The sequence below is a fragment of the Xenopus laevis genome, chromosome 9_10L, assembly GCF_017654675.1.
Source record: "Xenopus laevis strain J_2021 chromosome 9_10L, Xenopus_laevis_v10.1, whole genome shotgun sequence".
Taxonomy (NCBI): domain Eukaryota; kingdom Metazoa; phylum Chordata; class Amphibia; order Anura; family Pipidae; genus Xenopus; species Xenopus laevis.
In genome coordinates, this window is record NC_054387.1 from 98008042 (window position 1) to 98024154 (window position 16113).

General features: G+C 38.0%; 1 protein-coding gene across 1 annotated transcript in view; it reads left to right on the forward strand.

The window, feature by feature from the left end:
- Positions 1–15453, forward strand: part of abat.L (4-aminobutyrate aminotransferase L homeolog) — a 58062-nt gene extending 42609 nt beyond the window's left edge. The window contains 7 exon segments of the mRNA NM_001090159.1: positions 451–514; positions 1995–2143; positions 5069–5206; positions 5890–6057; positions 10067–10213; positions 11433–11544; positions 14078–15453. Of these exon segments, the coding sequence (NP_001083628.1) occupies positions 451–514; positions 1995–2143; positions 5069–5206; positions 5890–6057; positions 10067–10213; positions 11433–11544; positions 14078–14199 (900 nt within the window). The 3' untranslated portion in view covers positions 14200–15453.
- Positions 15454–16113: the final 660 nt, after the last annotated feature.

The window sequence follows — 16113 nt, forward strand, 5'->3', positions numbered from 1 at the left end:
TTTTGGTCTAATAATGGAAGCAGAACATTAAATTCAATTTTTAAATTCAAAAACATTAATTCTGAAAAGTTCTCATGAACTAAGAACAGGGAATGGTTCTGCTACTGATTGTTAACAACTGGAGCCTGGGCTTAACTGCATTATTCAACACCATCACACTTCAGCTCCGTCAATTTTCTGATTACATACTTCAGCATATGGGGCCTTCAGATAGTTACATAGTTAAATCTGGTTGAAAAAAGACAAAGTTCATCAAGTTCAGCCTCTCCAAATAAAAACCCAGCATCCATACAAACCCCCCTCCATACCTTCACATAAAATATAGCCATATCTATCTGTATTTCAGACTTTGCATCTTTATTTCAGGGTAGTTCCTCTAATTTGACAAAATCAGATTTTTACATAATTTGGCCACCCTAGGAATAACCATTGTCTTCTCTCTGCTTTCAGTTGCCAGGTTGTCCAGATTATAGCATTTTATCCTTCATGGGTGGTTTTCATGGCAGGACTATGGGTAAGAAAACATTTTTTTTATAAATCATAAAATTCATCATTTATTTTATTCTGAGACATTTTTAAAACAAAGTAGAAATGTTCCCAACAGACACTTTAATACACACTTGCTAAAACATGGTGTAGATACTATGTTATGTAAAATTGTGTGGTTGTTCAAGGAACATTATACTTCCTTGTTCAAGTTGAGTTCAATGAATAAGGATTGTGCTGAATTTACTTTTTGCCTAAGGTTTTCATCACAAAAAAAAACATATTTTTTAAGAAAAACGGCTTAAGTACCAAACATGGAGTAGCTTCACTTTTCACTTTCACGTTTAGTTCAATAAATAAAAAATCGATAGGGTAAGTAGGTAAAAAGAATGTTCAGCAAATCCCGCGTTAAAACGGGGGTGGGATATATTGGCTCTTTATGATTCATAGAAAGATGATAACGTTTACCCCAAATTTCTAATTCTGTGCTCGCATACAGACCTGAAAATTATTTTCTCCACTTTCCCTTTTGTGATCTTCTCAGGCCGTGCTTTGTGTGAATGCATATGCTCAGATTGTTCTGGGCTGCTATTGAGAATCTAAGCTTAGGGGTTAGAATATTGAGGAAGTATCATAGAACCTGATGCTACAGGGCTGATCATTAAACAGTTCTGAATGCACTAGTGTCTATGAATCCATTACCGATCAGCCTTGGATCATGAATTTTATATTGCATAACAGCTGGCCCCTATGATTAGTTAAGTGACAGTAGCCCAAGACATGTACTGTAAAGCAGCAGAAATAAAAATGGGGGTGAAATACTGGAGGCACTGGTCTTTACTGCTTAAAGGCTGCTATGCAAGTCTAAAGTCTGCAAGTTGTAGCAGCATTTCTTTAATGTTGGATGGTTAAACAGTGGTCTGTGTGTTTGTATCAAAGTGTGGGCAGGAAAAGCTGTTGCACAGTTACATTATTTTTAAAAAGCTGCAATGTTTGTTATAACTAGTGATGATCGAATCCGACCCCTTATGCTTCACAAAATTTTTGAATATATGTATATGTATATGTGTGTGTGTGTGTGTGTGTGTGTGTATATATATATATATATATATATATATATATATATATATATATATATATATATATATATATGTATATATATATGTGTGTTTGTATATGTATATATGTGTGTGTGTATATATATATATATGTATATATATGTATATATATGTATATATATATATATTTTATTATTTTTATTTTGAAGCAAAACACATTTTTTAGCGCACAACCATTTTTTTTTTTTCCCTTTTTCCACCCATTGGAGTCTATAGGCATCATTTTCACAGCGAAACTTGCTCATCACTAGTTGTATCTTGTGTTAACTAAAAAAATGTTGTAGCCAGAGTGGCACAAATCCTACAGTCACACATAACTCACTCACTTTTTAGGTGATTTCTTCTGATTTGAATATTTGTTGTCTCCATATTCTGTGGTTTAAATTTCAGGATGTTTGGCAACAACGCACTCTAAAGCTATCCACAAACTGGACGTCCCTTCCTTTGACTGGCCTATTGCCCCCTTTCCAAGGCTGAAATATCCACTGGAGCAGTTTGTTAAAGAGAACCAGGATGAAGAGGCTCGCTGTCTGGAAGAAGTAAGTTAGGTACATGATAAATGCGATATTAGACTGATATTTTGAGAGATCTTGGAGATTTTGAAAAAGTAAGACCTCAGAGTGTATATCCTTGGGGAAAAATATATTTCAATCATCTTCTTTGCCTAATATTAAAAATTCTGAATAAAAATATTGACCATACATTTCACAATATCTGTATATGACCATGGCAAATGCTGAAAGGCAGATAAGGTCATTATCGGTCAAATACCTCGGCTGACAGTCTTGTCAAAAATATAGTGGTAGAGGGCAGGATTGTATTGACTGCCCAATACTGGTTCATGGAGCAAAGCTCAAACTTTCTTTTCTGTACTACAATGTAAAGAGAAGGAATGAAGGTTTAAGATCTTCAGTTGTAAACTTACTATTCTTAGCCCTGGACAGGTTAGTGTAGCTGAGGTCTCATTGAGGCCTGAGAGCAAGTATAAAAGCCTAACTGTGCTTCTTTTCTGCTTATGCTGTATACAAAGTAGCATTGAAGGATCAATCAGTAACACGAATGGTACTGCCAAAATTAAGTAAGTTAATGATTCGTATGTGCTGCCACCATGGAAATGATGTTTATAGCAATTCTGTTAAAGGTAACCATTTACAAAGCAGTGGTTAAAGTGGCATTGTTCTTCTTGGCAACTGCCACAGGGTTGCAATTTAGCGGTCACCATTTTAAAAGTTCTTCATGGCCACTTTAACCACTGGTTTTAACCACTGTATTTGTGGCAAATCTTTCCATGGCAACTGTAACAATACCAGTGGTTTTCACAGTGGCAGTCTCTATGACAGCTGTCAACAGAGAAATGGTTTTCATGTCACTTGTTTCTATATAAGTTCCATGGCACCATCACTTTGGCAGCTTTAACTTCACTGGGGTGATACTTAACATAGATGTGGCCACTATGGACTATTTATACTCACTCTTACCTTGTTTAACACTCTTAATGGTAACAGCAGCCATAGGAATAGTTCACTACAAGGTACAGTAGCAAGCAGTTTCACCGCTATTGTAATGATCCTTATGGGAAGTGGAACTAAGGTAATTATGCTAAGATAAAATATTAACGGCAGTCCATGATATTGTGCCAGTGGTTTCTTGACTTCTATGGCAATGGATTCCATGACTGCTGTAACCATGGCAATAGTCACTGTATTACTGTTTGTGACTTTCCTTAAAACATTACTTTTCTAGTGGAAGTGGTCTTCATGCCAACAGACTCCTTGGCAGCAGTTGTCACGGCACCGGTTTCCACATAAATGTCTCTGTGTCATTGGTCTTGTTGGCATGGTAACTGACACCATGATAAGACAGAATCGCACCACAGGCTTATTAGTGGTGTCAAATGCATTTCTAACGCTATTCATTTGAATAGGAAATAGCTTGGATACACTCATACTTTGCAATAAGACTTACAGTAAATGGTGCAAGTCCGCAAGCAAAAACAGACATACTTTAATAAACTTGATATGCAGTACTGCTTGCAATACCCTCGGCATATTTGAGAACTAATCTTGTACATAAAAATAGGTTTTGTCATTTTTCTGTTATGCCCACATGTATTACTAGCGTAATTTATGATCAGTATTTATAAAATAGCAAACTGTGACTCTCCGCCTTGGCTAAAGGGAAGTGTGATCTGCACATATAAAGTTTTGTTCTACAATGAAAATTGCACTGTTCTTCAACAGTCAATAATGACAATTACCGGTATGTAGGACAGCAAAATAGTTTACACGGTTAAATAATTAATTTGGATTAAAGAAAAGACATTTCTCAGTTTAACCCATTAGTGTATTTCTGACCCTTGTTTGCCCTTGGCCTAAATGAGATATCCAAAAACATTCTAAAGGAATAACACGATCATAAAAGAGCAGGATTGGTGGTTTTGGAACTTGGCAAGGTGACCGCAGCCTTTGAAAAAATATGAGGTCCATACTCTTTCCCTTGGCATACAAGGAACAGAATACATACTAATTTCTTGCATGAAACCTTCTTACCACTTGAACTCTTTATTGGATTTCTCAAGGCTTTGTCCTTGGACCCTTGCTCTACTTACGTTGACTATACCAGGTCAATTATCTGCTCCTTTGGCTTCCAGTAACATCTTTATGGTGATGATAGTCAAAGCTGGCTTTCTAGTCCTGATCTTTCTTCTTCTGTCCTATCACAAATGTCCAGCTGCCTTTACTATATCCTCTTGGATGTCTTCATGTTATCTAAACCTCAACTTGGAGAAAACAGAACTGATTTTATTCACGCATACACACGCACCCAACCACAACATGTCTGTCGCTGTTACCACTATCTATGCCATATTTGATTCTGCACTCGTTTATTTCTCACTTCCAAATGTAGCCGATCTTAAGAATATTGCAAATATACACTCCTTTCTCAATCAGGAAACACTAAAAATACTTGATCATTTGTTTTGGTCAGGGCCCACTTCTGCTGATTGTTGATGTGGGTGTGACACATAGTTGTTCATTTTTCTTATAGATGTTTATATATCTAACAATATATTTGTAAGTTTCTCAACTGGGTTAAAGGGTAGCTGTCAATACAATTACTATACCATATTGAAAGTTTCATAAACGGTTGAACACAGTCATTAATTTTTCTTATAGTTGTTTATAAATCTAACAATATATTTGTGAGTTTATCAACTGAATATATTTCTTGTGGAACAAAACAGGCCACGGGATGGGCGTGGGATTATGCCTGATGCGCTCTGATCTTTTGGAGGTTGTAAAAACAAGACCGTTTAGTGCTGTTAATGCAATTGCTTTCCATAATTATTTTTTATATTATATAACATAAAAAAATTAAAGAAAAAAATAATTAAATGACCTGACATTCTGGTCAAGAAGAAGGAAATGTAACACACTGACTGTATTTTCATTATTACTGACTAGGTGGAAGACCTGATCGTGAAATACAGAAAAAAGAAGAAGACTGTTGCTGGAATTGTGGTGGAGCCCATCCAGTCGGAAGGAGGAGACAATCACGCTTCAGATGACTTTTTTAGGAAACTGAGAGACATTGCTAGAAAGGTACAAACACCTGCTGCTTCTGCAGATTTTTACTGACTTATGCAGTGCTGTATTTAGTTCTGGTGCCATCCTTCCTAGCTTGCAGAAATGACCTCACACTCACAGCTGCGCGTGATGTCACTTTCACTTTGCATGACATAACTTCCACCACAGTGTGTATGGCTATTTCATCTACAGTACTACAGACCAACCTTTTAACGTACAACATGCTATTCTGTACATTTCTATGTTTTAAAGGGAAAAAATATTCCAAATCCTATTTTATCACATTAGTCAAGCAAAATGAACTTTAATTGCACTGTATAAATTATTTGAACCTTGTTTCCTTCAGCCTGGGATATCCTAATTATAGCAAGTAGGTAGGAGCCATTTTGAAGACACTGTTATTAAGGCAAGCGTGGAGAATGTGGGTATAACTACCACATATTTGTTGGAGGGCCCACAAATGGCATCTTTGCCTTTGGCCCTAAAGTGACTGTTGAAATATTTACATATAATGTAGGTTTGTGAATGATTCAGAAGGTAGAAGCTAGCTGTATTTTATATGTGATTGCCCAATGATTTCACTTTCTTAGGGTCTGAGAAATCTATCTGAAACAGAACATTCAGTTTTATTTACAAGCAAAATGTGACCCACCCTCTCCACAGAGCATGTGTCACTATTGCATTCTTTTCCCATATAGCATGGCTGTGCATTTTTGGTTGATGAAGTGCAGACAGGAGGAGGATCTACTGGAAAATTCTGGGCTCATGAACACTGGGGGATGGATGACCCAGCTGATGTAGTGACGTTCAGCAAGAAAATGATAACCGGAGGATTTTTTCACAAAGAAGAATTGAGGCCTGATGCAGTAAGGTTTTTTTTTTTTTTTGTTTTTTTTTTCTTAATGTTATATTAAATATACATTTTTATTCAAATTCTTTGAAAAAAAATAAACAATGAGTTTAAAGAGTCCTAGCATAGAAATGTATTTTCTATTTCAGTAGAAATCTGTTCTACTGTTCATATAGTTCCGGCAGGTATGGAACACTACAGATTCAATTATGCTCCTAGATAATTGCTTTCATTCACTCTATAAAATATGGTCTCCTTACTGTTATAAGATAGATGGCTTACCTAGAATCCACTATTTTTCCAGTGGGGAAAAAGCGGTTACTTCTTGTAACATCTCAAAAAGCTGAATTAAATGTTGGAGTATTGTTGTAGTAAAAAAATAAATATATATATATATATATATATATATATATATATATATATATATATATATATATATATATATATATATATATATATATATATATATATATATATATATATATATATATATTCACTTTATTTTTCAAGGATCGAGTTGTGTTTTCCACAAAAAATAGTTTTCAAATTATTTTTTTTTTGGTCAAAACTTACATTTTTGGGTTAAAAAAAAAATAGTTTATTATACCCCAACCCTGGAAATAGCTCGAATACAAAAATACACCATCTAAAACCTGTCGAGGTCATGTAGAAGCCAATGGCAGAGGTCCCTTGAACCATTTGAAGATGTTAATAGCCTCCATGATATTCAAGTCTTATTCCAGAGGGTTTTGCCTGAAAACTCTAATAATTTGAGTTTTTCCCCTCGGGAAAACTCAAATAATGAGTTTTCAGGTTTCTCAACTCGTGCTTTTAGAATCAAGTTTTTTCTTAAATAAGATACCATTCAAGTTGTGAGCTCATTCGAGGTATAAAAAAAACTCACATTCACCTTTGATAAATAACCCACTTAATGTTTGTATCTGTTGATCCAGTACCTATGAATAAACTATTTCTTTGCAACAAATGCCTTCATTTATATTATCAGTCTATAGTAGGGTTGCCACCTTTTTGAAGTGGCTGAGACCGGGCAGGGGGTGGGCCATGACATCAGAGGGCGGGACCGTGATGTAGGTGGGTGTGTCAGTGACATCAGGGGACGGGCTATGACGTGGCAATTGCCCGATCGCCGTGTCATTCAAGTGAATCCTGCCCGGTTTTTCTTATTTAGAAAGTTTTCACCCAGGTAGCCCTTCAAAATACCGGGCTGTCCGGGTCAAAACCGGACAGATGTCAACCCTAATCTATAGTCCTGTAGAGCCAGGAATGGCATTTGAGCCCTGTGTATCTTCCTGTGTAAAAATGAAACCCATTGTATTCTACATAGCTTATCTGCTATATAAACTGTGCCTTGTCTCCTTTTTCAGCATAAATGATTGCCCCCATGGTTACACAGCAGCTTATTCATATAAACTATTGTAGAGTTTCTGAGGCAGACACTGCAGTTACATGGGCAACAATACATACTTTTTTTTTTTTTTTAAATCACTTGTTTTTGGTGTTACTGTTGTTTTAAACTGAACACTCATTTATTGAAAGCAGGGGTAATATTGTAAAAGCCATACACATCCACAAATCCTTACACATCCGTACTTTATACAGGTATGGGACCTGTTATCCAGAATGCTTAGGACCTGAGGTTTTCTGGTGAACGGATCTTTTTTGTAATTTGGATCGCCTTACCTTAAGTCTACTAGAAAATCATGTAAACTTTAAATAAACCCAATAGGATTGCTTTGCTTCCAATAAGGATTAATTATATCCTTGTTTGGATCAAGTACAAGGGACTGTTTTTTTTTATTATTATTATTATTATTATTGAGAAAAAGGAAAATACAATTCTATAGTCTATGGGAGGCGGCCTCTATAATTCGGAGCTTTCTGAATAACGAGTTTCTGGATAACTGATACCATACCTGTAAATGTATTAAGGCCGTATATATTCTAGGTTCCTACATTTGATTCCAATCAGAGGGCACTATCCCAGCACCAGGAGTCTGTAGGTTTATTCTGCAGATGCATGAAATCATTTGGCTGCTCTGGTTCCTTCCACAAAAACCAATACAGACAGGTTGTGTGGCTTCTGATAAATTAACCAGAGTGTCTGTGCTGTGTGTGAGAGATAAGGAAATTCTAGTGTAAGCTCTGCTTGGGCAGGGACTGGCGTGAATGGTGGAAGTCTCTATGTGCCTTGAATACGTCTGTGCTCTATAAATAAAGAATAATAATCTTGATCAGTGACTCATAATTGTATGGAATCTAGATTTAGGTTAGTAGCAGATGTGGCTACTGGGGGAGATTAGTCGCCCAGCGACAAATCACCTCCTCTTTGTATGACTAATCTACCCTAAATGCCTTCCTGCCGGCTACAATGTAAATGGCCGGAGAGATGACACTCAGAACGCTTAGTTTTTCAAAGTTGCCTCGTGTTTATCTAATCCTGAACTTGATATAAATGTCTTCACAATGATTATGCCTGAAATGGAGAATTTGAAGGGAGGTTGGGATCCCCTCACTCTTGATCAACACAGATTATTATAACCTCCATTTTTCTTCTGTTATTGCCCTACACCCTCGTCCCTCTTTTTCTGCCTGCTGAAGTGTTATATATAAGTATATGCGTTTTTGTTTGCGATAACTGCAGTACACTAGCACAGCTTCAGATCATTGTCTTCTAAATATTTGTCTTTGTTTATGCATGTTACAATGATTTGAAGTCATGCAGTTCATGTTGCTAGGCAACACATTTTCATAGAACCTGGGAAGTTTGAATGTAGTATTGACATGCTGGTAAATCCATATCATGACATTAGATTTTTTGAGCTGTGGAAATTAAAGTATTAAAACCAACCAAACTGACACAGTAGACACAAATGTTGCTGTATTTGTAAAGCAAATAATTATTGTAAAATAATCTGAGTCTATATGATTGTGCAATAGGCAGCTTGTACTGGGTTGATTGTTTGTTTAATACCAGTCCAATACAAATCAAATATACAAGTTGTGTTGCTCTTGATACAGGTAAGGGTCAGGGTTTCATCGTACGAATCGCTCAGTGCCATGCCGCCGGCGATTTACATTTTAGCTGGCGGGGAGGCAGTTCAGGGTGTTTGTTCGCCCCGAAGAAGAGGTGATTTGCCGCGAACTGCCTCCTCTGCCTTCCCGCCAGCTAAAACATAAATTGCTAAAATATAAATAGCATTTTATTTATGCGCGACTGCGGGCAACAAATCTCCCCAAAATGCTTCTCCATCGGAAATAACTGAAATCACTGGTGGCAAAACCAACATATCGCGAAGTTTCCCAAGTTTCCTCCAGGGGCGATTTCGGAAGAAGGAAGCGATGCGTTGGTTTTACCACAGGCAATTTTACTTATTTCCAATGGAGATGCATTTTTGGGTGATTTGTTGTGCATTTTTGTCACTGGCGATAAATCTCCCTGTGGGCCACTGTCAACTAGGGTCCCATAAACGTGTTTCTTAACCAGTCAAATGAGTCATCAGAACTTCATTGAGCCTGTTACACCCCTAAGATCCCAGCAACCACATTGCCTTGTGCACCTCTTCTATCCACCCGATTTTCTACTTGTGCACCTCATGTTACCCCCATTCTTTCTTACACAAGGTGTTTTATTATAATCCTGCTTGGGACTACTACGTGTTACTTTCCATCATACTCTGACTAACAATAGTAAGTATTGTAAGAGAAACCACTTAGTCTTGTGATATTCACTTGTGCCATAAGCTCTCAAATTCCTTCATAAATGATAGAGGTATGAGAATCGGAACCACCAGGTGCTTTGAGAGATCTGGTTTTCTCCAGAAGGACTGCAGCAGTGAATTGCCCTCTGACATTCTGAAAGAAACCCACAGTGTTCAAAAATGATTCAGCAAATATGTAGACATTCTAGCACTGCTTATAACTGTAATCATTTGCACAAGAACCAATTACATGAAAATGTATAGAAATGATTTCATTTTATCTTTATTCATTTGTTTCTTCTACAGCCCTACCGTATTTTTAATACATGGCTTGGGGACCCATCAAAGAATCTCCTCTTGGCTGAAGTGTTAAATGTGATTAAGAGGGAGGATCTTCTAAGTAACACTGTGCAAGCTGGAAAGGCTCTTCACGATGGACTGCTGGATTTCCAGGTTATTCTTCATGTTTAACTGTGTGCCACCTGGCTAGATGTTGTTTTATCTTTCTCAAAACAATCTTATTGTAGCTTTTGTTGCACCCTGCGCTTTTTGGTTAATGCCACAAGGAGCTGAAAATCGACCTGCTGAAATAGGCCATAAATCAGACCCTATTCTGGCCTCCTGTCTTGAGTACACCCAAAACAATTGCAGGCCTATATTCATCCCTGTGCAACATTAACCTAAGTTGCTCAAACTACTAGTAGTGGCAGCCCAAACACACAGAGCCAAAATGCCCAAGATGTCCCTCTGTCTAATGGAATTTCTTTAAAGCTTTGGTTAAAGCTATTCTTACCAGAAAAATGTAAACACACTCATCTGGTGATTATCATAGAGGCCAATGGAGGGTGTTTTGGACCTATGTCTCCTAAAACAAAACACCCAGCTGAGATTTAAAGAAAGTGTGCACGTTAAAGATATTTTCATTGAAGGCCTAAAAGGAAGTGCTTATACAATTTGTTGAGCGGTCATTGGCACTTGATACTTGATATGTATTTCTTTAAAGGAGAAGGAAAGGCAAAATATAAGCAGCTTTCCATACTAAGTCTGGTGGACTTATAACTTACTAAACGTCTTTAACGTTGTCTCCCTGGTGTCTAGTAGAAGCAACAACGCTCTGCTGAGACTGTAGTGTTGGACTCCGGTGATGTCACACATTTTCTAGGCAGCTTCCTTCCTGCTGGCCTAGGCAGCCTTGAGACAAGTTGGGCTCAATTATAGCATAATGCGCATGTCTCAGGGGCGCAGCCTTTCATCCTTGGATGAAATCTAGCTATGCAAGCGTCCTCATTTACCTTCTGAACACGCATGTGCAATACGGGGGAAGAGGCACAGGAAGCGTCCAGTACTTTAGAAACATGGAGGCTGCGTGAATGTAAATAAGAGCAGAACATGAAGATGGATTTTAGGCTATTAGATTCACATAGGTGAGCTACAACTTTAGCAATTCAGGAGTACTTTAGAGGGAGATAGGTCATGAATTTTGCCTTTTCTTCTCCTTTAAAACAATATCTTAAAACACATCTTTCAAGTGTGTCTGACTTTATTTTCTTTTCAGGGTTTTAGACTGTACAATGAAAATATGCAATGAAATATGATCTCTGTGCATCACTAAAGCATATATTGTGACTGGTATATAGTTGTAGTTTGATTGTTCTCAACATTTACCTTCCAGGCTCGTTACCCACATCTCGTTAGCAGAGCCAGAGGCAGAGGAACGTTCTGTTCATTTGACGCTCCTAGCGATGCAATCCGAAACAAAATCATATTACAAGCAAGAAACAAAGGTATTTAACTGCATAGACAGAAAGCAGCAACTGTAGAGGGGACTGAGTGCTGAGCCAATAATTGAGTTTCTGGGATGCTGTTCAGTGGGGCTAGTAATCTGTTGTGCAACCAAGAGGAAATCACCCTTGACTTCTAATGTGACAGATTGTCTAGGAAAGAGGAATATTGGGACTGCACTGTACATACCGCTGGGCTGGAAAAATCAAATGTGAGAAGCACATTAAAGGATACGTAAACCTTTAAAATAGGTGAATGTGAAATTGATGAGTCATTTACATTCATTATTTTTTATTTCAATATATTAAGGGATACATGTACTGTGAATATGAATGAATTTTGTTCCAACAGCGCCACATGCTGGTCAGTTTCCCACCAGTCTGACCACCAAGAGGTCAAGGAAGTTGACCTGAGAATGAAAGAGGCTGCTCTGATATTCTTCTGCTTAGGGAAGATTTGAGGTTTCAATTTTTTTTCCTAAGCAGAAGAACATCAGAGCAGCCTCTTTCTCTCTCCTGTCAACTTCCTTGACTACGTGGTGGTCAGATGGGTTGGGAAACTGACCAGCAGGTGGCGCTGTTGTAACAAAATTCATTCATATTCACAGCAAATGTATTCCTTTAATATCTTGGAATAAAAAATAAATAAATAATGAAAGCAATAAATATGTTGACTCTAAAAGTGACAAATTCAAATCAAGCCTCCTTCCCATTTTCTCTTCGGTCACTGTGAATGTTTGTCACGGATACGGTACTTCCAGCCGCACGTGACTTGTTAGGTGTGGCTATCAGGGGTCACTGACTTAGTCTCTCACCCACCTTGCACACAGGTTAGATTAACACAAAAGCACCCCAAACACCAACCAACACCCCAGACACCAACGAACACCCACAAAACTCATTCGCTGCCACCATCTATCATTAACAGGCGATAGAAAACTAATGTCACTATTCCCCTGCTCTCTCTAACAGGTAATAACTCACACTACACCAATGCATTAACACTCTCTCACTATTTGATTCAACAAGTACTTCAGCATACCAGGGGGTTAATCAGCACACACACAGACTAGCATTTCCATTCAGCATGCTGAGGGTTAAGGCTCACAGTTACTCTTTCAGGCTAGGTTCGTTTAGAGCACCAAAGACAAACTTATTACGTTATAGATATTTAATATTATAAAAGGTATAACCGTGCAATTAACAAAAAGGTGACATAAAAAGACAAATACAAACCTATAGAAACCAATACTTTTACCAAAGATATACTGTAGAATTCCTGGTCCTGGAGGCAAGGGGAACAAACGGGATGAACTTCCAACAGCAATTGGTCCTCCTAAGTAAATCCAAATCTTAGTCAGAAGAGCTGACTATTTATTATGATTTCAGAGCATCAGGTAACTGCACACTCCCTCCTCCCTCAGGAATGCAAGGGGCGTGGCCTAGCAGGACACAGATTTGATAATGCATTTGTTCATCTCACTAACACTAAACCGCTCAAAGCTCCTGTGTCTTTGGACTGTTTGAAGTTATTGCAGCACCATATTGTTTATCTTTAGGGGCAGATTTATCAAAATATGAGTTTACAGCCTAATACATAAAAACTCACCCACGTTCTTTTCATTCCATTCGGATTTTTAGAAAGGTATTTATCAATGGGTAAAAGTTAGAACTCGCCATTTGACAAATACACTTCTAAAACTCCCATAGAAATGAATAGAACTTGAGTGAGTGTGTATTAAAGGGGAACTATCAGGAAAATGAAAGCTTCCTCATACTGAGAGAGGAATAGCAAAGATAAACTTGATTATTTCAGAAACGGTACAGCATTTTTAATTAATTGTATCATGAAAGTTTCTTATTTCGGTATGTTGAAACTTATATTAAATTTTCAATTTCACGATAGTTCCCCCTTTAAGGTTTAAACTCACATTTTAATAAATCTGCTCCTTAGAACCAGACCCGAACTGGCAATCTGTGGGTTCTGGCAAATACCAGAGGGGCTGCTATAAGTTGCCATAGACCAGGGGTCCCCAACCTTTTTTTACCCGTGAGCCACATTCAAATGTAAAAAGAGTTGGAGAGCAACACAAGCATAAAATAGTCCCTTGGGGTGCCAAATAAGGGCTGTGATTGGTTCTTTGGTTGCCACTATGTGGACTGGCAGCCTACAAGAGGCTCTACTTGGTACTATACTTAGTTTTTATGCAATTAAAACTTGCTTCCAAGCCTGGAATTCAAAAATAAAAATTCTGCTTTGAGGACACTGAGAGCAACATCCAAGAGGCTGGAGAGCAACATCCAAGAGGCTGGAGAGCAACATGTTGCTCGCGAGCTACTGGTTGGGGATCACTGCCATAGACAGTCACTACTTATTGGGCTTGTGGGGGGGGTCTGTTTGGGCCTCTATGTACTTGAAATACTAGTGAGTAGACAGCCAGTCAGCGGGACAATGTCACATACTTGTGTTTGAAACACCGTTCGAACTGCTTAGTAAGAGAATATCTAGTGGAAATGTCCTTTCTCGTTACTATAGGTATTGTTCTGGGAGGTTGTGGTGACAAGTCCATCCGTTTCCGACCAACTTTGGTTTTCAAAGAGCACCACGCTCACCTGTTCCTCAACATCTTCAATGACATCCTGGCGGACTTTAAGTAGAATTCAGATTGAGCTGACCTGCCTGAGTGGAGCCAGAAGTGCAGATCTGTATTGCGTCCGTCCATCTGGCTGTTCCCTACACAAAGTTCAGGTTTAATTTTAAGGGGTGGAGGTGTTTTGATTCCATGCCGAAACAGCCCCCCCCCCCCAAAAAAAAACTAATTCTATGTGCCACAACAGTGTCTATTTTCTTAGTAAAAACAGATGATTTTCTCTTTTCCTAGTGTACAGCACAGGCTATGCAGGGATGTTCTAATGCTTTATTAGTTCTTTATTAGCTCTATATAAAAGGAAAAGCTTCAGACAGAAACAATATAATGTGTAAAGATATAAAACAGGTATATTTCTCATTCCTGCCTATATTAAATTGTTTTGTATTAGCCACAATCCTTTGAAGTCTGTTTCAGTATCATGTTAACTCTGTGCACGTGTTGCTGTTTTTGCAAAACAAGAAAAAGAAACGTATGGTCTGTTCATTTGATTCCACCCTGTTACATAGTTAAGTAGCGATCTCAATTGTAGTGATGGGCGAATTTCTCCCGAAAAAATAGTGAAAATCTGAAATTTTCTCAAAAAAAACATTAAAATCGGAAAGTGAATGTATTTACTTACCTGAAACCCAACCCGGTGCACCTATCAGCAGAAAACTGCACCAGCCCGGGGTTCTTCCAGCGAGCACCACGGAGCGACCCTCTTCCGGCTTCTTCTCGCGGCTGTGCTTGCGCATTAGAGTGAAAAGCCGAACTTTAACTAAAAAGTCGGCTTTTTCGTTCTACTGCACATGCGTCTGCCCTGGGAAATTTGAAGAAAGAAGAAGTCGGAAGAGGATCGCTTCGTGGTGCTCAGTATAACCAGATAAGTCAATACAATCACTTGAGGGTGCCTATCATTTAGCACCCCAAGTGGTAAATGACTTTCCTTCTCCTTTAAGGCACTGACTGCCAATCCCCAGTGCTCTGGATGGCGGAAATTACCTCCCTAGCAACATTCTGGAGATGATTCGTCTCTGTCCTAAAACTTAGCGCTTAGAATAAACACAAGGACAGTGATGCATCTGCTAATCACTTTCTGTTTTAATGATATAGATACAGCAGCTGTTCCTATTCAGTCAGAAATTAAAAATACAATTTTGTGTCTCTGTAAATATGGTGCCCCTCGGTAACTTTAAAGGCCATTAAGAATTAATATATATATATAGATATAATACAAATATAATAAATATATAATAGTAAGTGACATTAAAAAAAAAAAAAAGACATCCCGCCCAGCCGTCACAAAGGAAAGGAGAAATAAAAGAGCCTTGAGGGAATAGTCCTGATCCAAAATGGCAAACTGAAGGTGGGTTAATATGATCAGCTTGACTTGAAGAAAGGGTTAATCTAATTTTTCTTCTACTAATACAAGACCCTGGCTATTAGGTGTCTGTTCGACATGTGGATATTGCATTATCTGTGAAGGAAGAACACACGGCTGCCTTTGGGCATGATAGGACTGAACCATTTAACAGCAGCTGATGGGGAGATTTATTTTTCTGTTGACTGTATTGTGTGTATTCTTTCAAATGCTCAAGCAGTGCAAGGCCCCTAAAATTCACATTGTACTTAAACTGAAGTTCAACCTAAAGAAAGCAAATGTGAGATTTGGGCACAGAGGCTTCTGGGTAAGGCCACTTTATACTTCCCATACACTAAAGAAATCACAACTATTTTAACTCCCAAGAACACAGACCTGGATGCATTGATTTACATATAAACAAACGGCACATCTGAAATGTAAATGATGTAGCATGACACATAACTATTTTAAACTTTGGAATTAAAATAAGAAACAATGCGGTTCCATTTTTTTATAATTTGTACAAGTCAGAAATTCATGATAAGCTATTTCCAGCAAGAGGAACGACACGGAGGAGGG